The sequence below is a fragment of the Bombina bombina genome, chromosome 1 (assembly GCF_027579735.1).
Source record: "Bombina bombina isolate aBomBom1 chromosome 1, aBomBom1.pri, whole genome shotgun sequence".
Lineage (NCBI taxonomy): Eukaryota > Metazoa > Chordata > Amphibia > Anura > Bombinatoridae > Bombina > Bombina bombina.
Window position 1 is genome coordinate 1,104,570,848 of NC_069499.1, and position 24,905 is coordinate 1,104,595,752.

At 40.3% G+C, this 24,905-nt stretch overlaps 2 protein-coding genes across 2 annotated transcripts in view; one reads left to right on the forward strand and one right to left on the reverse strand.

The window, feature by feature from the left end:
• The window catches only part of SNF8 (SNF8 subunit of ESCRT-II), a 55,263-nt gene extending 54,030 nt beyond the window's left edge, over positions 1–1,233 (forward strand). The window contains exon 8 of the mRNA XM_053697251.1: positions 831–1,233. Within this exon, the coding sequence (XP_053553226.1) occupies positions 831–965 (135 nt within the window). The 3' untranslated portion in view covers positions 966–1,233. The remainder of the gene's footprint in view (positions 1–830) is intronic.
• Positions 1,234–3,840: 2,607 nt separating this feature from the next.
• UBE2Z (ubiquitin conjugating enzyme E2 Z) overlaps positions 3,841–24,905 on the reverse strand; it is a 33,029-nt gene continuing 11,964 nt past the window's right edge. Inside the window, exons 6-7 of the mRNA XM_053697264.1 lie at positions 12,356–12,446; positions 3,841–4,633 (exon numbers count right to left, since the gene is read on the reverse strand). Of these exons, the coding sequence (XP_053553239.1) occupies positions 4,463–4,633; positions 12,356–12,446 (262 nt within the window). The 3' untranslated portion in view covers positions 3,841–4,462. The remainder of the gene's footprint in view (positions 4,634–12,355; positions 12,447–24,905) is intronic.

The following is a 24,905-nucleotide window of genomic DNA, read 5'->3' on the forward strand; positions in this document are numbered from 1 at the left end:
CCCCTTTGTATAAACCGATCCGGAATGTGCCATTCTGGCTCTCATTACTACTGTTCCCCAAGAATAGATGCAGCTGGTTGCACTGGCATTGTTTGGGGACTCTATATCCAATGGGCAAATGCATACAGTAATGACACATTGCTCATGTCATTGGGGTGGGTCACATTTTTTTTTTAATTTAAATGATTGTTTTATCCAAAGGGATGCTTTGTAGACTTGATGAGAGTAATGAAGTTAATTTCTGAAAACCCCATTAACCATCATGAAGTGTCAACACAAATTGCCATTATCCATTGTACTTGTGAAAATGACAGTACACTGAAATATTAGTATGGGGGGGTATATCTAAATATTTATAGGAATCTATATAAAATTGTGTGGACAGCCAAACATTTCTGGTTCTAAACTTTTTAACCTATGTGCCAAGCCCTGGTTTAAATATTACTCTTCCATCAGTGTAGTAAATGTGTGTGTGTATATATATATAAAAAAAATTTTTTTTTTGAAACGCTGCACATTGCTTTATAAGACAATTGGAAACCTGCAAATAACTTATTTCAACAGCAGTCCTGAAATCCTTGTTCTTAAGACCCTGGTTTTGAAACCTGTAAACTAATAGCTTCTATATATTAGTGTTGCTATCTTGGTTTACCCAAGCACTGTGGAAGGGTTATCCATAAAATGCAACCTGGAAATTTTCACAGGATTACATCTGTTTACAAACTGTTTTCTACAAGTTTAGAATTAGTGTTACGTAGATCTATTTTTACTATACACTACATATTATCAAGAGCACAGTAATTAACTGCCATCTTTTCATACCTTCACAGGAACATTTACTGAAGGAAGGTTTGGCTTGGGTGGATTCACAGGCCCCAGGAGAGGCCAATTACTGGCTTCCAGCTCTCTTTACTGAACTGTACTCTAAAAATATTACCCCAGAAGAGGAACGAGGTCCTTCCTGAGAGCCCTTTGAAGCTGATGTCCCATTTGCCTCACTCTCCTGTCACTATAGGACATTATGTACATATCCTCTCCAGCTTGCTTTAAGATGACCACATGCACCAAACCTTTTGAGTTTGACGCTCTGGGCAAATACTTTCCTACAGTCATAGCTTGTGTATATTCAAACCATGACAAGTAAATCATTATCATTTTCCTATTTTTTGGAAATAAAATCTTGTACTTAAAAAGAATTCTGTTTGTTTCAAATAAAACTACAGTTTTCTCTAATTTATCCTAATGCAATCTTTCCAGTCTTATAACTTTATCAACTACGTCACGGTGAACTCAAATGATGCAGGCTTTATTTTGTGTACTTTAACTCTTCCCACCATTCAATACAGTAAAATTACATAACATGCAAAATAAAGGATTTTTTTTTATATAAATTCCAGTTACTTTAATTTTTCTTGCTCCCTGTGTCATGAGACAACCATCATCCAATCACAAAATCCATACATGTATATACTATGAAGTCTTTTACATGTTCAGTAGGAGCTAGTCTCTAAATAAAATGAGTGCACAATTTGATAATTGATTGGAAAGTTGTGGCATATTCTATCTGAATCATCATGAAAGTTTAATTTTGACTTTAGTGCAGTCTATACCAAAATTGTTAGTTTAAAAAAACAGATAACACCTTTACTACCCATTCCCCAGCTTTGCACAACCAACATTGTTATATTAATATACTTTCTAACATTTAAACCTCCAAATGTCTCATCACATTCTTTTTATTATTACAGCATCTAGCAAATATAAGAGGCGCCTCGTGTGTATCAGTCACCAAATAGACAAATCAGATAGAAAATCTCAAACGCAGGGTACTCACATTTCCCTAGAGCACCCTTGTGTGCTACTAGATGCAGGCTGGCAGTATAAAAGGTGTGTCAGCTCACACCTCAGACGCCTGCTGAAACGCGTTGCATATGTGGGGGTACAGACTTTGTATACCCATCAGATTTTAACACTGTATTGTTTTGAATTTTTTATGGTTTCAATAAATCAGTTTTTAAACTACAGTGTTTACAAGCCCATATTGCCAGGTGCACATATGTGTTGGGCCTACTGTTTGGTTCATCACTGTGTGTTTGAGCTGTCCCTGGACTACGTGCAGCTGTCGGGAGATGAGCTGACACACCTTTATACTGCCAGTCTGCATCTACTAGCACATAAGGGTGCTCTAGGGAAATGAGAGTACCCTGCGTTTGAGATTTTCTATCTGATTTGTCTATTTGGTGACTGATACGCACATGAGGTGCCTCTCTTATATTTGCTAGATGCTGTTGTTTCATTCCACTACATTCGTGTGAAGAGGAGTGCAGCCACTGTGATCCTGCAATTGCTATAGGAAATTTAACGAAAGAGAGAACAGCACTCCATGAGATAGAACAGAAGCTGGAATAGCTTCCATGCATGCTCATTTTTATTGTAACTCCTCAGGGTGCACGTTCTTTTTGCACACTATGCCCCCTTCACAGAGAAAAAAAATATCCTGAAGCATATCAGTCTGACCCTGCCCAATGACAGTCCAGCGCCGAAATACCAGGCAATTCTTCTCTGAACAAGGGAAGCAACAACCCCAGACGATCGTTTCGGCCTCCTATGGGCCTCGTCAGTGAGGTGCAGTTGTATCTCTCTAAGGGCAAGTGTGCATGGAGTCCACGTCTGGTTTCCCCATTACTCAGGGTGACCCAAGAGTAATTTGCATAGAATCACCCTGAGTAATGGGGAAACCAGACGTGGACTCCATGCACACTTGCCCTTAGAGAGATACAACTGCACCTCACTGACGAGGCCCATAGGAGGCCGAAACGATCGTCTGGGGTTGTACACCAATATAGATGTGGGAGTTTTTATTGAATGATGAGAATTTTAGCTGTGGATCAGTTAAATGGATACTGAAGTCAAAATTTATTTTTCATAATTCCCATAGAGTATCCAGTTTTAAAAGACTTTCCAATTTAAAGGGACACTGAACCCAATTTTTTTTTTCGTGATTCAGATAGAGCACGAAATTTTAAGCAACTTTCTAATTTACTCCCATTATCAATTTTTCTTCGTACTCTTGCTATCTTTATTTGAAAAAGGCATTTAAGCTTTTTTTTATTCAGAACTCTGGCCAGCACTTTTATTGGTGGATGAATTTATCCACCAATCAGTAAGGACAACTCAGGTTGTTTGCCAAAAATGGGCCAGCATCTAAACTTACATTCTTGCATTTCAAATAAAGATACCAAGAGAATGAAGAAAATTTGATAATAGGAGTAAATTAGAAAGTTGCTTAAAATTTCATGCTTTATCTGAATCACGAAAGAAAAAAAATGTGGGTTCAGTGTCCCTTTAATTATCAAATTGCAACAGGTTTTTTATATGCACACTTTGTGCTACCAGCTACAATTGAGCATGTGCTTATTGATGGCTGTAACATGATGCAGGAAAAATAAAAGTAACTGAAATTTGTCGGAAAAACAAAATCTACTGCTCATTTAAAATTATGAATAAGTGTTAATGCAATGTCTTTTTTATTATACACTTGATTATGAAATTCTACTGTATTAAATGATCCTTTATGTATGGACATGTTTCCTATTAGCTTTAATACCAATTTAAACAACTTTATCATGAGCATATATAGAATATAAATAACCCTTGAGTTTAATAAATCTTACTCTCTAGCTGAAGGCTTATGAGATTACTGCTATGGCTGTAGTAGCAATACAACTGTCTGGTACACCCAGTATACCGTTTCAGAGCAAAACAACATATTCCGTTAAGAAAAGAAACTAATGATAAATCTTCTGGATTTACACAAATTCAAAGAAATGAATGGCAAGATATGTAGAAGCCTTGTTTTATTCCTGAAGCAAACATGTTATTTATCACCTAAATAGTCATAGCCCCGTTGGTCAAAGAAAGTGCTTTTGTGTTGTGGGGGAAAAACAAAAACATAGAATTAAAAAGTAGTGGCTTCTCTCAGGTCTGAAAAAATAAGATTGCATTTCATATGAAGGTAGAATTATCCTGGGGTGTGGCAGCATTTTCTTCTCCTGTTGGTGAAGTTCTTTGGTTTGCCTGGACTGATATTGAGATTTCTGCTGCTAGCCCCAGACTGCAATACTACCTGCTCTGCAGTGCTGACTCCTTAAACTAGACGTTGCTGCAAAGCCTTAAGACATGAGAAAATCCCTTTAAGTGCCGCTGTTGTCAGTCCAGGCTCTAGTATTTGTGCTAGGGTTCAGAAGTCTGTCTGCATTATTGGATAAAATCCCTGCCAGCTCCATTCATTGTTGTTCTTGCAAAGGAGCAGAGGTTTGACCCTGCATCTAAATAGCAGCCATACCAAACTGGCTCAGTGTAAAACAGTCCTTCCTTATCCAGCACCATCCATGATACTTGGCTAACATTACTGTTTGACATGGCAATGCCCAACACACTACTGGTTACATTCCTGCACAGTTTAAGGGTTGGAGCTTCCCTGTGTATCTGTTTCTGTCTCTGATGAGCTAGAGTCAGAGTCTATATCTGGAGTGTCCCTTCTATGTTTTTCCCGCACTTTCTGGTGGATTATCTGTAAGCGGTTCAGTAAAGACTGATAATCAAACTGTCCACGCTTTTCGCCAAATGGGTCCTGAAAGCACAAAATATAGAAAATTAAGTATTAAGCAGTGTACCTATGATTCATTTATATTAGCTTATGCAGTTGGTGTTTTTTAATAAACAATACAACGATTAAAGGAGATATGAAAGAATGAGATTGAGTGACATGAGATTCTTGAACTCCCTAATGTATAAAATGCACACATTAGGTTAAGCTAATTTTTGCCGGGTGGTGTGCCCATTAAATTGCTCCTGGGAAGAACACTAAAGGGGTCAAGGCATGGAGAGGAACCTAAACTATAAACAAACCTAACTATATAAGAGTTTGTAGAGCATAAATTGTGCTTCTAGAAAGTAAAATACTGTAACCTTAGCATTTTGCAAAATGCAGCAAATTACAATATGATTGTTTACAGCAAAGAACAAACTACAGGTAGCCTTAAAGGGATGGTAAACTCATTATTGGCCGAATATTATCAATATTGTACATTCTTCAATGTGCACATGAATTTTCCATTTAAACATTATATAGCCATTTACTTACAATGGAATAATAAAGAATATCTCCGTTCCGTGAAATTGCCAGCCCCCGGTGACGTCACATCCATTTTTCCAATGATCAATCCTGTCGCCAGACAGGCTTCCTTCAATGCAATTTTATTTGCGCATTAACTAGCAATCCTAACATCCAATCAACAGCTTCTAAATCCGAAGACGATTTTGCGCGTGCATGTTTTGTTACTTTCCACACGGCACGCTAAAGCACTGTATCGTATACTATTACTATACGATTCATAATTTACTTTGAACAGTGCAAGTAAGTAGATAGGTGAATTCCAACTTACAAATTAATTTACGAATTAAGAAAAATTATCTTTTTTAAATGAGTAAGATCGCTCGCACACTCGATCCACACAAAGTTTGCGATCACACTGAACCAAGTAAACTCGACGTTTACTTGGTATACGTCATGCTAACCAATGCGCATGCATGAAAAATGTCGGGAGCGAGCGAACCCTCTGACATGTAGAGAGGGTGGAGACAGGACAAAGCAGACAATATTCAGTGCAAAATGTAAGCGGGCGGAGAGATTTGGCGCAACAAGGTTTTATAAATGTATTAAAATTTACATTCAAATACATATAAATAAATAAAAAATGATAATGCAGTTTATTATTTTGTATATATACACTAATGTAGATATGTAATTGTCAAATAAATGAGTTTACCATCACTTTAATTGGCCACAATCATGTGACATAAGACAACTACTATATTCAGTCAAGTAGTTTTGCAAATTGTTAACAAAATTGACAGAAGTAAAAGCTTTAAATACAATTGGTTTGCCATTCATTATTTAAAAGGGACTTAACTCAAAACATGTTCTATTTTAAAGAGAATGTTTCATAATGTGCAGTCAGTACTTTGCGTTTTGAAAAATGGGTGTTTCTCTTGTTAAGTGTATCCAGTCCACGGATCATCCATTACTTATGGAATATATTCTCCTTCCCAACAGGAAGCTGCAAGAGTCCACCCACAGCAAAGCTGCTATATAGCTCCTCCCCTAACTGCCATATTCAGTCATTCTCTTGCAAGCCTCAACATAGATAGGAGGTTGTGAGAGTCTGTCGTGCTTTCTACTTAGTTTATTCTTCAATCAAAAGTTTGTTATTTTTAAATAGCACCGGAGTGTGCTGTTTATCTCAGGCAGTATTTGGAAGAAGAATCTGCCTGCGTTTTTCTATGATCTTAGCAGACGTAACTAAGATCCACTGCTGTTCTCACACATTCTGAGGAGTGAGGTACTTCAGAGGGGGAATGGCGTGCAGGTTTTCCTGCAGATAAGGTATGTGCAGTAAAATATTTTTCTAGGAATGGAATTGACTAAGAAAATACTGCTGATACCGAAGTAATGTAAGTAAAGCCTTAAATGCAGCGATAGCGACTGGTATCAGGCTTATTAATAGAGATACATACTCTTGTAAAAATGTGTTTTAAAACGTTTGCTGGCATGTTTAATCGTTTTTTAACATATGTTTGGTGATAAAACTTATTGGGGCCTAAGTTTTTTCCACATGGCTGGCTTAAATTTTGCATAGAAACAGTTTCCTGAGGCTTTCCACTGTTATAGTATAAAAGTTACAGTTGGTGCAGTTAAAATTACAAACAGTGACATTCAGCTTCCCTCAGCAGTCCCCTGCATGCTATAGGACATCTCTGAAGGGCTCAAAAGGGCTTCAAAAGTAGGAGCTGTTATGACTGTTTAAAACATATTTTTCGTTTTGTTAATCTGTTTTTTGTATTAAGGGGTTAATCATCCATTTGCAAGTGGGTGCAATGCTCTGCTAACTTGTTACATACACTGTAAAAATTTTGTTAGTTTAACTGCCTTTTTTCACTGTTATTTCAAATTTTGGCAAAATTTGTTTCTCTTAAAGGCACAGTAACGTTTTATATATTTGCTTGTTAACTTGATTTAAAGTGTTTTCCAAGCTTACTAGTCTCATTATTAGTCTGTTCTAACATGTCTGACATAGAGGAAGCTCTGTGTTCATTATGTTTTAAAGCCATGGTGGAACCCCATCTTAGAATGTGTACCAGATTTACTGATTTCATGTTAAACAATAAAGATAATTTTTTGTCTTTAAAAACATTATCACCAGAGGATTCTGTCGTGGGGGTAGTTATGCCGACTAACTCTCCCCACGTGTCAGACCTTTTGACTCCCGCTTTAGGGACTCACGCTCAAATGGCGCCAAGTACATCAAGGGCACCCATAGCGTTTCTTTACCAGGGGATTCTGTCGAGGGGAAAGTTATGCCGACTAACTCTCCCCACGTGTCAGACCCTTCGACTCCCGCTTCAGGGACTCACGCTCAAATGGCGCCAAGTACATCAAGGGCGCCCATAGCGTTTATTTTACAAGACATGGCAAAGGTGGTGAATAATATTCTGGCAGCAGTATTAGTCAGACTACCTGAAATTAAAGGAAAGCAGTTAGCTCTGGGGGTAGATACAGAGCATACAGACGCTTTAAGAACCATGTATGATACTACCTCACAATATGCTTAGTCTGTGGGTGATTTTTTTTTTTTTTTGACTCAGGGAAGATGATTTAACCTGATTCTGATATTTCTACATTTAAAATTTATGCTTGAGAACCTCCACTTGTTGCTCAGGGAGGCTTTGGCTGCTCTGAATGAATGTGTACAATCGCAGGGCCAGAGAAATTGTGTAGACTGGATAAATAATATGCAGTGCCGGTGTGTACTGATGTTTTTCCAATACCTAAAGAGGTTTACTAAAAAATTTTTTAATAAGGAATGGGATAGACCAGGTGTGCCGTTCTCTTCCCCTCCTATTTTTTAGAAGAATGTTTTCTAATAGTTGCCACCACACGGGACTTCTGGCAGACAGTTCCTAAGGTGGAGAGAAGAGTTTCTACTCTAGCTAAGCGTACCACTACCTCTGACGAGGACACTTGTGCTTTTTAGATCCAATGGATAAAAAATGTTTATTCAACAGGGTTTTATCCTGCAGCCCCTTGCATACATTGCTTCTGTCACTGCTGCTGCGGCGTTCTGGGTTGAGTCTCTTGATGAGGCTTTACAGTTAAGCGACTCCATTGGATGAATATATTTGACAAGCTTATGCTAGCCAATTCCTTTGTTTTCTGATGCCTTGTTCATTTGACTAGACTAACGGCTAAGAATTCTGTTTTTTACTATACTGGCGCGCAGAGCGCTATGGCTTATATCATGGTCAGCTGTCGTGACTTTAATAAATAAGCTACTTAACTTCCCTTCAAGGGGCAGACCCTATTCGGGCCTGGTTTGAAGGAGATTATTGCTTATATCACTGGAGGAAAAGGTCATGCCCTTCCTCAGGATAGGTCTAAATCAAGGGAAAAAAAAAAAAAAAGTCTAATTTTCGTACCTTTTAAAAACTTCAGGGCAGGTGTGGCATCCTCTTCCTCTAAGGCAAAACAAGAGGGAATTTTTGCTCAGTCCAAGGCGGTCTGGAGACAATCGGACCTGGAACAAAGATAAGCAGGCCAAGGAGCCTGCTGCTGCCTCTAAGGCAGCATGAAGGAACGGACACCTATCCGGTAACGGATCCTATAGGGGGCAGACTTTCATTCTTTGCCCAGGCGTGGGCAAGAGATGCCCAGGATCCCTAGGCATTGGAATTTATATCCCAGAGATATCTTCTGGATTTCAAAGATTCCCCCCCCAAAAAAAGGGGAGATTTTGCCTTTCACAATTATCTGCAAACCAGATAAAGAAGGAGGCATTCTTACATTGTGTACGAGATCCATCCAGTTCCAAGAGAGGAACAGGGACAGAGTTTTTACTCAAATCTGTTTGTGGTTTCCAAGGAGAGGGAACCTTCAGACCTATTTTGGATCTAAAGATCTTAAACAAATTCCTCAGAATTCAGTCATTTAAGATGGAAACTATTCGTACCATCTTAACTATGATCCAGGAGAGTCAATAGACGACTACAATGGATTTGAAGGATGCTTATCCTCACATTGTGATGCATAAAGATCACCATCGTTTTTCAGGTTTGCCTTTCTAGACAGGCATTACCAGTTTGTAGCTCTTTCCTTTGGGATATCTACAGCCCCAAGAATCTTTATGGAGGTTCTGGGGTCGCTTTGGCGGTCCTTAGACCGCGGGGCATAGAAGTGGCCCCTTATTTAGACGACATCCTGATACAGGCGTCAAACATCCAAATTGCCCAGTCTCATACGGACGTAGTACTGGCATTTCTGAGATCACATGGGTGGAAAGTGAACAAGGAAAGAGTTCTCTATCCCCAATCTCAAGGGTTTCCCTCCTAGGGACTCTGATAGATTCTGTAGAAATAAAAATTTACCTGACGGAGTCCAGGTTGTCAAAGTTTCTAAATTTCTGCCGTGTGTTTTTTTTTTTTTTTTTTTTCATCCCATCCGCGCCCTTCGGTGGCTCAGTACATGAATGAAATCGGCTTAATGGTAGCGGCAAGGGACATAGTACCGTTTGCACGTCTACATTTCATACCGCTGCAACTATGCATGCTCAGTCAGAGGAACGGGGATTACACAGATTTGTCCCCCTGTTAAACCTGGACCAAGAGACCAGAGATTCTCTTCTCTGGTGACTATGTCGGGTCCATCTGTCCAAGGGTATGACCTTCCGCAGGTCAGATGGGACAATTGTTACAATAGATGCCAGCCTTTTAGGTTGGGATGCAGTCTGGAACTCCCTGAAGGCTCAGGGATAGTGGACTTAGGAGGAGACCCTCCTTCTAATAAATATTCTGGAACTGGGAGTGATATTCCATGCTCTTCAGACTTGGCCTCAGTTAGCAACTCTGAGGTACATCATACTCAGTCGGACAATATACACGACTGTGGCTTACATCAGCCATCAAGGGGGAACAGAAGTTCCCTAGCGATGTTAGAAGTCTTACAATAATTCACTGGACAGAGACTCACTCTTGTCTATCAGCTATCCATATCCCAGGTGTTGAGAACTGGGAGGTGGATTTTCTAAGTCGTCAGACTTTTCTTCCGGGGGAGTGGGATTTCCTCCGGAGGTCAAGACCAAGCAGGAGAGGGCTTTGGTGTTTTTGACAGCGCCTGCGTAGCCACGCAGGACCTGGTATGCAGATCTGGTGGACATGTCATCCTTTCCATCACGGTCTCTGCTTCAGAGACAGGTCCCTCTACCTCAGGGTCCTTTCAACCATCTAAATAGAATCAATCTGAGATGGACTGCCTGGAGACTGAACGCTTGATGTTATCAAAGCATGGCTTCTCCGAGTCAGTCATTGATACCTTAATACAGACATGAAAGCCTGTCTCTAGGAAAATTGAACATAGATATGGTGTAAATATCTGATTGTTATGAATCCAAGGGTTACTCATGGAGTAAAGTCTGGATTCCCAGGATATTATCTTTTCTCCAAGATGTTTTTGAGAAAAGGGTTGTCAGCTAATTCCTTAAAAGGGGACAGATTTTTACTCTGTCTATTTTTTTGCACAAGCGTCTGGCAGGTATTCTAGATGTTCAGGCATTTGGTCAGGCTTTGGTTAGATCCAAGCCTGTGTTTAAAACTGTTGCTCCGCCATGGAGCTTAAACCTGATTCTTAAGGTTCTTCAAGAAGTTCCGTTTGAACCTTTTTTTGTTCCATAGATATCAATCTTTATCTTGGAAAGTTCCTTTTGGGTAGCTAATTCCTCGACTCGTAGAGTCTCCAAGTTATCTGTGTTACAATGTGATTCTCCTTATCTGGTCCTTCGTACGGATAAGGTAGTCCTGCGTACCAACCTGGGTTTTTTCCTAAGGTGGTATCTAACAAGTACATCACTCAAGAGATAGTTGTTCCATGCTTGTATCCTAATCCTTCCTCAAAGAAGGAACGTCTATTACACAATATTGGACGTGGTTTGTGCTTTAAAGTTTTACTTACAAGCTACTACAGTTTTCATCAAACGTTCACCTTGTTTGTTGTCTATTCTGGACAGAGGAGAGGTCAAAAGACTTCAGCAGCCTCTCTGTCTTTTTGGTTAAAAAGCATAATTCATTTAGCTTATGAGACTGCTGGACAGCAGCCTCCTGAAGGGATTACAGCTCATTCTACTAGAGCTGTGGTTTTCACTTGGGCCTTTTTTAAATGTGGCTTCTGTTGAACAGATTTACAAGACGGAGTCTTGGTCTGCGCTTCATACTTTTCAAATTTAACAAATTTGATACCTTGCTTCTTCGGAGGCTATTTTTGGGAGAAAGGGTTTTTTACAGGCAGTGGTAACTTCCGTTTAAGTACCTGCCTTGTCCCTCCCATCATCCGTGTACTTTAGCTTTGGTATTGGTATTCCATAAGTAATGGATGATCCGTGGACTGGATACACTTAACAAGAGAAAACATAATTTATGCTTACCTGATAAATTTATTTCTCTTGTAGTGTATCCAGTCCACGGCCCGCCCTGTCACTTTAAAGGCAGGTAATTTTTTCATTTGAACTACAGTCACCACTGCACCCTATGGTTTTTCCTTTCTCTGCATGTTTTCGGTCGAATGACTGAATATGGCAGTTAGGGGAGGAGCTATATAGCAGCTTTGCTGTGGGTGGACTCTTGCAGCTTCCTGTTGGGAAGGAGAATATATTCCATAAGTAATGGATGATCCGTGGACTGGATACACTACAAGAGAAATAAATTTATCAGGTAAGCATAAATTATGTTTTTGTGCTGTATAGATAGATTGTTTTCTGTGGAAGTTGTCCCTTTTAGGCAGAGAGGTTTAGAGTCCCAAGACTTAGTTGCACATAATCATGCAAATTTACTTCTATAATTTGCTTTGCTCTCTTGGTATCCTTTGTTGAAAAACACACCTAGGTAGGCTGTGCAGTAGCAATGCACTACTGGGCGATAGCGACTGCACATATATGCCTCTTGTTATTGGCTTACCCGACGTGTTCACCTAGTGAACCTAATGTTTCTCCTTCCAAAAAGGATTATATAAAAAAAAAGTGCATAAAACTGTATGCTATATCAGAATCATGGATTACATGTTTTTGGGTTTAATTTCCCTTTGACTACTGCTCTTTCATATGCACATAAACTAAAAAGAAAATTGTCCCTTTAATTGCTGATTAATTACTACGTTTATATAAAACTAGTAAGTTCTAAAATAATAAAAAAAAAAAATTGAAATGACACATACACAAAACCGCCTAGTAAAGATGTATCCACTGCATATTACCTGCATGTTTTGTCCTTGTAAGTGAAATCTGTCCTTGCAAACCACTTCATAAAAATCATAATATTCCATAAAGGATTTCTCCATAACACTCCTGTAAAAAGAAGAAGGTCACTAGACAGCAACAATTCTTAACAGTAAATATTTGTTCCTCAGCCTTAATCAAAACGTTGTTCCTATTGGCTACATAAAAAGGATAAACAAATGGTCAGACAACAGATTTGCCCTCAGTATACGTAACATATCCATCCCAAGTATTAACTGGACATGAAACCCAACATTTCTTTATTATTCTCTGGGGTTTTTTTAAAAAAAGTTTCCAATTTACCTTTTTTTTTTTTTTAAATCAAATTTTCTTTGTTCTCTTGTTATTCTTTATTGAAGAGATATCTAGATGGGAACACTACATGACAGGAAATAGTGCTGCCATCTAGTGCTCTTGCTAATGTATAAGGTTGCAAAACTGCTGCCATATAGTGCTGCAGATACGTGCACACTCCTGAACTAACATCCCTGCTTTTCAGCAAAGGATAACAAGAAAACAAAGAAAATGTAATTAACGTAAATTGGAAAGTTTGTTTAAAATTGTATGCGCTATCTGAATCCTAAAAAGAACATTCTAGGGTTTTTGCACTTCAGATATGCACGTTACTTTGCCAGTAACACTGTATAATGAAATATGAATACTGTGATAAATAACAGATTGAATGTTTATAGGCAATATCTTACAACGTGCTTGAGCAAAATAAAAAACAAACACATGACTTTTATTGGCTCCAACCACCACATTGGTTTAGTCATTCTGACAGCCATTGTTTTATATAAATGTTTATCTCAAATCTTACATATTTTTACTTGCATTACTTAAAGCGATAGTCTAGTCAAAATTAAACTTTCATGATCCAGATAGAGCAGGCAATTTTAAGCAACTTTCTAATTTACTCCTAGTCATTTTTCTTAATTCTCTTGCTATCTTTATTTGAAAAAGCATGTGTAAGCATAGGAGCCAGCCTATTTTTGGTTCAGCAACTGAGTAGCACTTTTTGATTGGTGTCTAAATGTAGCCACCAATCAGCAAGCACTTCCCAGGTGCTGAACTAAAAATGGGCCGGCTCCTAAGCTTATATTCAAATAAAGATACCAAGAGAACGAAGAAAAATTAATATGAGTAAATTAGAAAGCTGCTTAAAATTGCATGCTCTATCTGAATCATGAAAGTTTAATTTTGACTGTACTATTCCTTTAAAGGGACATAATACTCATACGCTAAATCGCTTGAAAGTGATGCAGTATAACTGTAAAAAGCTGCCATGAAAAGATCACCTGAGCATCTCTATGTAAAAAAGGGAAGATATTTTACCTCAATTTCTTCAGCTCACCAGCTGTAAAATAGTTTTTCCCTGAATGTGTTCCCATGACTTATAACAGCTGCAGCGTAAAAATGTATGAGAAATTGCTAATTTATGCAAAAGAAATAGCTGGATTTGCTCTTTGAAACCACAGCCCATCAAAATAGGCTTGGCTTGCTGACAGATCAGATCTCGTTATCTTATCACTCAAATGCTTCCCTTTCTTATTTCTGTCTCTGTACAATACTTATAAAGAACTATTGAAAATGAACATTTTAGAGCTTTATCTCTTCCACCTCCCACTGTAATTTCTTCTGCTGGCTGTGTTTACATAGTTTCTCAATAGCCTATACCTAGGTATAGGTAGGTATACTACAGCCTAAATCAGCTATTTCAAATGCCAATATAAAGGCTAAGGAGCTATTTGTAAACAATTTAATATACTCCAGCGGGTAAAATGGATAATTGGTAACAAAAAAAAGAAAGTAAGTTTTTGGGGTAAACTGTCCTTTTAAACAGATTATGAAAATAACATGAAAAATATGGGAGAATCCAGCACCCAAATATAGATTTAAAAAATAAAAAGACTTTATTGTATGCCTATTTATAATAATACAGCGTGAGAAGTATGTGACAAAAAACATGATCTTGTGTGTTTCGGCCTTGTTGGGATCTATGATTAGGGCCAACAACACCAAAACACACATACTGCATGTTTTATTTTAAACAAGCATACAATAAAGTCTTATTTTTTTAATCCATATTTGGATGCTGGATTCGCCTATCTTTTACATGTACATTACCTAGCTCGGGGACTCCGGCCTAAGTGCACTAACAGGATTAGCACTAAACGAATGGTGGAGTGGAGGGCGACTGAACGCTGTGGACATACAAGGCAGGCGAGTCCTCTGCTATAGCTGAAGGCAATAAGCAAGGCTTATGGGTCCTAAAAAGCGGAGCCGTTTTGTGAAAACACTTCAGGATTCATTCCTTGTGTATACAACAGCCCTCCATGAAAGCTATTACCCTATAAAAGTTCATGAGACCGTGTGCACTTTACCATACTGAGCATTTCCGATAACCATTTATATTTTCTTGGAATATATATATATATATATATATATATATATATATATATATATATATATATATATATATATATATATTCGCACTAATAATGAGAATATACAATAAAAGAATAGCATTAATGAGCATAAAGAGAAATTTTAATGAAAAACATAATTTATGCTTACCTGATAAATTTATTTCTCTTGTAGTGTATCCAGTCCACGGATCATCCATTACTTATGGGATATTAACTCCTCCCCAACAGGAAGTGCAAGAGGATTCACCCAGCAGAGCTGCTATATAGCTCCTCCCCTAACTGCCATTACCAGTCATTCGACCGAAAACATGCAGAGAAAGGAAAACCATAGGGTGCAGTGGTGACTGTAGTTTAATGGAAAAATTACCTGCCTTAAAGTGACAGGGCGGGCCGTGGACTGGATACACTACAAGAGAAATAAATTTATCAGGTAAGCATAAATTATGTTTTCTCTTGTTAAGTGTATCCAGTCCACGGATCATCCATTACTTATGGGATACCAATACCAAAGCTAAAGTACACGGATGACGGGAGGGACAGGCAGGCTCTTTATACGGAAGGAACCACGGCCTGAAGAACCTCTCCCCCAAAAACAGCCTCCGAAGAAGCAAAAGTGTCAAATTTGTAAAATTTGTAAAAAGTATGAAGAGAAGACCAAGTTGCAGCCTTGCAAATCTGTTCAACAGAAGCCTCATTCTTAAAGGCCCAAGTGGAAGCCACAGCTCTAGTAGAATGTGCTGTAATTCTTTCAGGAGGCTGCTGTCCAGCAGTCTCATAGGCTAACCGTATTATGCTACGAAGCCAAAAGGAGAGAGAGGTAGCCGAAGCTTTTTGACATCTCCTCTGACCAGAATAAACGACAAACAGGGAAGACGTTTGTCGAAAATCCTTAGTTGCCTGTGGATAAAATTTCAGGGCACGGACTACATCTAGATTGTGTAGCAGACGTTCCTTTTTCGAAGAAGGATTAGGACACAAAGATGGAACCACAATCTCTTGATTGATATTCCTGTTAGTGACCACCTTAGGTAGGAACTCAGGTTTAGTACGCAGAACTACCTTGTCTGAATGAAAATTCAGATAAGGAGAATCACAATGTAAGGCAGATAACTCAGAAACTCTTCGAGCCGAGGAAATAACCATTAAAAACAGAACTTTCCAAGATAACAACTTGATATCAATGGAATGAAGGGGTTCAAACGGAACCCCCTGTAAAACATTAAGAACTAAGTTCAAACTCCATGGTGGAGCAACAGTTTTAAACACAGGCTTGATCCTAGCTAAAGCCTGACAAAAAGCTTGAACGTCCGGAACTTCTGACAGACGTTTGTGTAAAAGAATGGACAGAGCTGAAATCTGTCCCTTTAAGGAACTAGCGGATAAACCCTTTTCTAAACCTTCTTGTAGAAAAGACAATATCCTCGGAATCCTAACCTTACTCCATGAGTAACTCTTGGATTCGCACCAATATAAGTATTTGCGCCATATCTTATGGTAAATCTTTCTGGTAACAGGCTTCCTAGCCTGTATTAAGGTATCAATAACTGACTCAGAAAAACCACGTTTTGATAAAATCAAGCGTTCAATTTCCAAGCAGTCAGCTTCAGAGAAATTAGATTTTGATGTTTGAAGGGACCCTGGATCAGAAGGTCCTGTTTCAGAGGTAGCGACCAAGGTGGACAGGATGACATGTCCACTAGATCTGCATACCAAGTCCTGCGTGGCCATGCAGGCGCTATTAGAATCACTGATGCTCTCTCCTGTTTGATTCTGGCAATCAATCGAGGAAGCATCGGGAAGGGTGGAAACACATAAGCCATCCCGAAGGTCCAAGGTGCTGTCAAAGCATCTATCAGAACCGCTCCCGGATCCCTGGATCTGGACCCGTAACGAGGAAGCTTGGCGTTCTGTCGAGACGCCATGAGATCTATCTCTGGTTTGCCCCAACGTCGAAGTATTTGGGCAAAGACCTCCGGATGAAGTTCCCACTCCCCCGGATGAAAAGTCTGACGACTTAAGAAATCCGCCTCCCAGTTCTCCACTCCCGGGATGTGGATTGCTGACAGGTGGCAAGAGTGAGACTCTGCCCAGCGAATTATCTTTGATACTTCCATCATTGCTAGGGAGCTTCTTGTCCCTCCCTGATGGTTGATGTAAGCTACAGTTGTGATGTTGTCCGTCTGAAACCTGATGAACCCCCGAGTTGTTAACTGGGGCCAAGCCAGAAGGGCATTGAGAACTGCTCTCAATTCCAGAATGTTTGGTAGGAGACTCTCCTCCTGATTCCATTGTCCCTGAGCCTTCAGAGAATTCCAGACAGCGCCCCAACCTAGTAGGCTGGCGTCTGTTGTTACAATTGTCCAGTCCGGCCTGCTGAATGGCATCCCCCTGGACAGATGTGGCCGAGAAAGCCACCATAGAAGAGAATTTCTGGTCTCTTGATCCAGATTCAGAGTAGGGGACAAGTCTGAGTAATCCCCATTCCACTGACTTAGCATGCACAATTGCAGCGGTCTGAGATGTAGGCGTGCAAAGGGCACTATGTCCATTGCTGCTACCATTAAGCCGATCACCTCCATGCATTGAGCTACTGACGGGTGTTGAATGGAATGAAGGACACGGCATGCATTTTGAAGCTTTGTTAACCTGTCTTCTGTCAGGTAAATCTTCATTTCTACAGAATCTATAAGAGTCCCCAAGAAGGGAACTCTTGTGAGTGGAAAGAGAGAACTCTTCTTTTCGTTCACCTTCCATCCATGCGACCTTAGAAATGCCAGTACTAACTCTGTATGAGACTTGGCAGTTTGAAAGCTTGAAGCTTGTATCAGAATGTCGTCTAGGTACGGAGCTACCGCAATTCCTCGCGGTCTTAGTACCGCCAGAAGAGCACCCAGAACCTTTGTGAAGATTCTCGGAGCCGTAGCCAATCCGAATGGAAGAGCTACAAACTGGTAATGCCTGTCTAGAAAGGCAAACCTTAGATACCGGTAATGATCTTTGTGAATCGGTATGTGAAGGTAAGCATCCTTTAAATCCACTGTGGCCATGTACTGACCCTTTTGGATCATGGGTAAAATTGTCCGAATAGTTTCCATTTTGAACGATGGAACTCTTAGGAATTTGTTTAGGATCTTTAAATCCAAGATTGGCCTGAAAGTTCCCTCTTTTTTGGGAACCACAAACAGATTTGAGTAAAACCCTTGTCCTTGTTCCGACCGCGGAACCGGATGGATCACTCCCATTAATAAAAGATCTTGTACGCAGCGTAGAAACGCCTCTTTCTTTATTTGGTTTGTTGACAACCTTGACAGATGAAATCTCCCTCTTGGGGGAGAGAATTTGAAGTCTAGAAGGTATCCCTGAGATATGATCTCTAACGCCCAGGGATCCTGGACATCTCTTGCCCAAGCCTGGGCGAAGAGAGAAAGTCTGCCCCCCACTAGATCCGTTCCCGGATCGGGGGCCCTCGATTCATGCTGTCTTAGGGGCAGCAGCAGGTTTCCTGGCCTGCTTGCCCTTGTTCCAGGACTGGTTAGGTCTCCAGCCTTGTCTGTAGCGAGCAACAGCTCCTTCCTGTTTTGGTGCAGAGGAAGTTGATGCTGCTCCTGCTTTGAAATTACGAAAGGAACGAAAATTAGACTGTCTAGCCTTAGGTTTGGCTCTGTCTTGAGGCAGGGCATGGCCTTTGTCAGCGATAATTTCTTTCAACCCGGGCCCGAATAAGGTCTGCCCTTTGAAAGGTATATTAAGCAATTTAGATTTAGAAGTAACGTCAGCTGACCAGGATTTTAGCCACAGTGCTCTGCGTGCCTGAATGGCGAATCCGGAATTCTTAGCCGTAAGTTTAGTTAAATGTACTACGGCATCTGAAATAAATGAGTTAGCTAACTTAAGGGCTTTAAGCTTGTGTGTAATCTCATCTAATGGAGCTGATTCAAGTGTCTCTTCCAGAGACTCAAACCAAAATGCTGCTGCAGCCGTGACAGGCGCAATGCATGCAAGAGGTTGCAATATAAAACCTTGTTGAACAAACATTTTCTTAAGGTAACCCTCTAACTTTTTATCCATTGGATCTGAAAAGGCACAGCTATCCTCCACCGGGATAGTGGTACGCTTAGCTAAAGTAGAAACTGCTCCCTCCACCTTTGGGACAGTTTGCCATAAGTCCCGTGTGGTGGCGTCTATTGGAAACATCTTTCTAAATATCGGAGGGGGTGAGAACGGCACACCGGGTCTATCCCACTCCTTAGTAACAATTTCAGTAAGTCTCTTAGGTATAGGAAAAACGTCAGTACTCGCCGGTACCGCAAAATATTTATCCAACCTACACATTTTCTCTGGTATTGCAACTGTGTTACAATCATTCAGAGCCGCTAACACCTCCCCTAGTAATACACAGAGGTTTTCCAGCTTAAATTTAAAATATCTGAATCCAGTTTGTTTGGATCAGAACCGTCACCCGCAGAATGAAGCTCTCCGTCCTCATGTTCTGCAAATTGTGACGCAGTGTCTGACATGGCCCTAATATTATCAGCGCACTCTGTTCTCACCCCAGAGTGATCACGCTTACCTCTTAGTTCTGGTAATTTAGCCAAAACTTCAGTCATAACAGTAGCCATATCCTGTAATGTGATTTGTAATGGCCGCCCAGATGTACTCGGCGCTACAATATCACGCACCTCCCGAGCGGGAGATGCAGGTACTGACACGTGAGGCGAGTTAGTCGGCATAACTCTCCCCTCGTTGTTTGGTGAAATATGTTCAATTTGTACAGATTGACTTTTATTTAAAGTAGCATCAATACAGTTAGTACATAAATTTCTATTGGGCTCCACTTTGGCTTTAGCACATATAGCACAGATATCTTCCTCTGAATCAGACATGTTTAACACACTAGCAAATAAACTAGCAACTTGGAAATACTTTTCAAGTAATTTACTATAATATGAAAACGTACTGTGCCTATAAGAAGCACAGAAAAAGTTATGACAGTTGAAAATTAATAAACTGAAAAGTTATAGCATCAAATCTTTGTAAAAAACACAATTTTAGCAAAGGATTGCTCCCATTAGCAAAGGATAACTAACCCTGATAGCAGAAAAAAAATACAGAAATAAACGTTTTTTTATCACAGTCAACTACAATCTCACAGCTCTGCTGTGAGTGATTACCTCCCTCAAAACAAGTTTTGAAGACCCCTGAGTTCTGTAGAGATGAACCGGATCATGCAGGGAAGACAAACTTCTGACTGAATTTTTTGATGCGTAGCAAAAGCGCCAAAAAAGGCCCCTCCCCCTCACACATAACAGTGAGAGAGATCAGAAAACTGTCATAAATTAAATAAAACGACTGCCAAGTGGAAAAAAATAGTGCCCAAAACATTTTTTCACCCAGTACCTCAGAAAATTAAACGATTTTACATGCCAGCAAAAAACGTTTAACATTAATAAATTGAGTGTTATTAAAAAGCCTGTTGCTAGTCCCTGCAAATTAGGCTAAAGTTTTATGCATACAGTATAATTCCAGTGAAGTGCCATTCCCCAGAATACTGAAGTGTAAAATATACATACATGACAGCCTGATACCAGTTGCTGCTACTGCATTTAAGGCTGAGTTTACATTATATCGGTATGGCAGAATTTTCTCATCAATTCCATTGTCAGAAAATAATAAGCTGCTACATACCTCTTTGCAGATTAATCTGCCCGCTGTCCCCTGATCTGAAGTTTACCTCTCCTCAGATGGCCAAGAAACAGCAATATGATCTTAACTACTCCGGCTAAAATCATAGAAAAACTCAGGTAGATTCTTCTTCAAATTCTACCAGAGAAGGAATAACACACTCCGGTGCTATTATAAAATAAACTTTTGATTGAAGGTATGAAACTAAGTATAATCACCACAGTCCTCTCACACATCCTATCTATTCGTTGGGTGCAAGAGAATGACTGGTAATGGCAGTTAGGGGAGGAGCTATATAGCAGCTCTGCTGGGTGAATCCTCTTGCACTTCCTGTTGGGGAGGAGTTAATATCCCATAAGTAATGGATGATCCGTGGACTGGATACACTTAACAAGAGAAATAAACATCAAAAAAGCAAAACATCCTTATTACAATCCATAAATGAACACAGATGCAACAAACATACACACATCCATGCAAACGGGGCGTCCCCAGTTATCAAGCAGCAAAAAAACTTGAGTGGTGGAGGTCAGACTATAGAGCAAAAAGTCAAAACCCTAGCTATATATGGAAACCATGGGCATATACTGATGTTAGATGCAAGCAATGAAATGAACAAGTAAGATAAGGCAGTTCATGCACTTGTAACGATCAAGCAAGATAAGGCAGTTCATGCGAGCATGCTGGTTTGGAACGCTGACAGCCTGATACACGCTGGGGATTGCCACAATCATTACCGCTGTTGTATGTCTTCTCATGGACAGTGTTCATTCAGTTTTCCGAGACCCTACACGGATTGGGTGAGATCGCTCACAGAGCGCTACTCTTACACAGTTGCTACTCGCCGCCGGACTTTGGTCCTCGAATGCCGGAGCAGGTTTACACTTAGTCCCAAATCACACTTTGAGGAAATTGGAAGCATCCACATGAATTTAGCAATATTGTATGCATGAACATTGCCTCATTTGATACTTTGGGAGATATATTGCTACATATTCTTGATTGTTTGGCATAACTTGTCATCTTTGCAACTGTCAGCTTACTAACCACATTTTCATATTCTGCATGAATCGCTACAAGTGCATGAACTGCCTTATCTTGCTTGATCGCTACAAGTGCATGAACTGCCTTATCTTACTTGTTCATTTCATTGCTTGCATCTAACATCAGTATATGCCCATGGTTTCCATATAAAGCTAGGGTTTTGACTTTTTGCTCTATAGTCTGACCTCCACCACTCAAGTTTTTTTGCTGCTTGATAACTGGGGATGCCCAGTTTGCATGGATGTGTGTATGTTTGTTGCATCTGTGTTCATTTATGGATTGCAATTAGGATGTTTGGCTTTCTCTTGTAAGGTGTATCCAGTCCATGGGTTCATCCATTACTTGTGGGATATTCTCCTTCCCAACAGGAAGTTGCAAGAGGACACCCACAGCAGATCTGTCTATATAGCTCCTCCCCTAACCCCCAGTCATTCTCTTGCAACTCTCGACAAGATAGGAAGTATCAAGAGATATGTGGTGACTTAGTATAGTGTTACCTTCAATCAAGAGTTTGTTATTTTTAAACGGTACCGGCGTTGTACTGTTTTACTCTCATGCAGAAATTAGAAGAAGAATTCTGCCTGGAGGTTGATGATCTTAGCGGTTTGTAACTAAGGTCCATTGCTGTTCTCACACATAACTGAAGAGTATGGGAAAACTTCAGTTGGGGGAACGGTCTGCAGATTACCTGCTTTGAGGTATGTTCAGTATTTTTATTTCTAGAGATGAAGTTCTAGAAAATGCTGACAGAGCCTTGTGTATTTGAGGTAAGCTAGATGCAGTGATTTAACAACGACTGGGATCATGCTTACAAAACAGGGTAATACTCATGTTTATACTCATATTACTTAGTGACAAAACGTTTACATGTTTCATAAATAGGAGTTTTTTTCTCTGAGGGAGAAAAGTCTTTATTTGGGGCCTAGTTTTCCACATGGCTAGTCAGATACTCCTAGGAGTATTTTCTTAAGGCCCCTCTGACATCCAGTACATGGTGGGAGGGGCCTATTTTCACGCTCTAGATGCGCAGTTTTCCTTCACACTGAGACATCCAGCTTCCCTAGAGGAGTCCTCTGGCATCTGAGGACCAATTATAAAGGGTTTATTTCTTCTCTAAATCGTATTTGAGGGCAGGTAGGAGCCTCAGCAGAGCTGTGGCAAGGTGCTCAACTGTCTTACCGGTGGTTGGCGTTTTTTTAAATCCGGTTTGGGGGCTAAGGGGTTAATCATCCATTTGCAAGTGGGTGCAATGTTGCTTTAGTCCCTTACACACACTGTAAAAATTTTGAAGACTTTACTATATTTTTACACTGTTTTGCAGTTTAAGTGCTAGTTTTTTTCTCTTAAAGACACATTAACGTTTTTGTTTAATTGCTGTTTCACCTTTATTAAAGTGTTTTCCAAGCTTGCTTGTCTCATTGCTAGTCTGTTAAACATGCCTGACATAGAGGAAAATCCTTGTTCAATATGTTTGGAAGCCATTGTGGAACCCCCTCTTAGAATGTGTACCAAATGTACTGAAATTTCTATAAACTATAAAGACCATATTATGGCGCTTAAAGATTTATCTCCAGAGGATTCTCTGACAGAAAAAAGGGAGATTATGCCATCTAGCTCTCCCCATGTGTCAGGACCTATAACTCACGCTAAAGTGATGCCAAGTACATCTAGCGCGTCTAATTCTTTTACCTTACAGGACATGGTGGCAGTTATGAATGCTACCCTCTCAGAGGTGTTGTCCAAACTGCTAGGGTTACAAGGAAAGCGAGACAGCTCTGGGGCTAGAACTAATACAGAGCTTTCTGACGCTTTAATACCTGTGTCCGATATACCCTCACAATACTCAGAAGCTGAGGCAGGAGAGCTTCTATCTGTGTGTGACATTTCAGACTCAGGGAAGGCGTTGCTTCAGTCCGATTCTGAAATGACAGCGTTTAAATTTAAGCTCGAACACCTCCGCTTATTGCTTAGGGAGGTTTTAGCGACTCTGGATGACTGAACCCATTGTAGTTCCAGAGAAATTGTGTAAGATGGACAAATACTTTGCAGTGCCTGTTTAAACTGATGTTTTTCCAGTCCCTAAGAGGTTTTCGTAAATTATTACTAAGGAATGGGATAGACCAGGTGTGCCGTTCTCTCCCCCTCCTGCTTTTAAAAAGATGTTTCCCATAGATGCCGCCATACGGGACTCGTGGCAGACGGTCCCTAAGGTGGAGGAAGCAGTCTCTACCCTAGCTAAGCGTACAACTATCACCGTCTAGGACAGTTGTGCCTTCCTAGATCCTATGGATAAAAAAATTGGAAGGTCTCCTTAAGAAAATTTTTATACATCAAGGTTTTATTCTCCAGCCTCTTGCATGCATTGCCCCAGTTACTGCTGCAGCGGCTTTTTGGTTTGAGGCTCTTGAGGAGGCTCTTCAGGTGGAGACCCCGTTAGATGATATTTTAGACAGGATTAAAGCTCTTAAGTTAGCTAATTCCTTTATTTCTGACGCCGTTTTTCATTTAACCAAGCTAACGGCTAAGAATTCAGGTTTTGCCATTCTGGCGCGTAGGGCGCTATGGCTTAAGTCCTGGTCAGCAGACGTTACTTCAAAGTCTAAGCTTCTTAACATCCCTTTCAAAGGACAGACCCTATTCGGGCCTGGTCTGAAGGAGATCATCTCTGATATTACCGGAGGAAAAGGTCACGCCCTTCCTCAGGATAGGTCCAATAAATTAAGGGCCAAACAGAATAATTTTCGTTCCTTTCGAAACTTCAAGAGTGGCGCAGCTTCAGCTTCCTCTAATGCAAAACAAGAGGGAAATTTTGCCCAGTCCAAATCAGTCTGGAGACCTAACAGGCTTGGAACAAGGGGAGGCAGGCCAAGAAACCTTCTGCTGCCTCTAAGACAGCATGAAGGAGTAGCCCCCGATCCGGAACCGGATCTAGTCGGGGCAGACTTTTTTCTCTTCGCCCAGGCAAGAGACGTCCAGGATCCCTGGGCACTAGAGATTGTTTCCAGGGGTATCTTCTGGAATTCAAAGGTACATCTCCAAAGGGGAGATTTCATCTCTCACAACTATCTGTAAACCAGACAAAGAAAGAGGCATTCTTAAGTTGTGTTCAAGACCTACTGGTTATGGGAGTGATCCACCCAGTTCCAAAGGAGGAACAGGGGCTGGGTTTCTATTCAAACCTGTTTATAGTTCCCAAAAAAAAGAGGGAACTTTCAGACCTAGCAAACAAAAGAGAAAAGAAGGTTGGCGCTTACCACTTCCAGAGATCCGTGCATTCAGGTTGCGTTCGCTTCAGCGTAGGCACATGTCCTTCGTCCGGTGATGCTTCCTGGAGCTCTGGTCCTAACGCCTCCGCTTCCGGCGTACACTTATG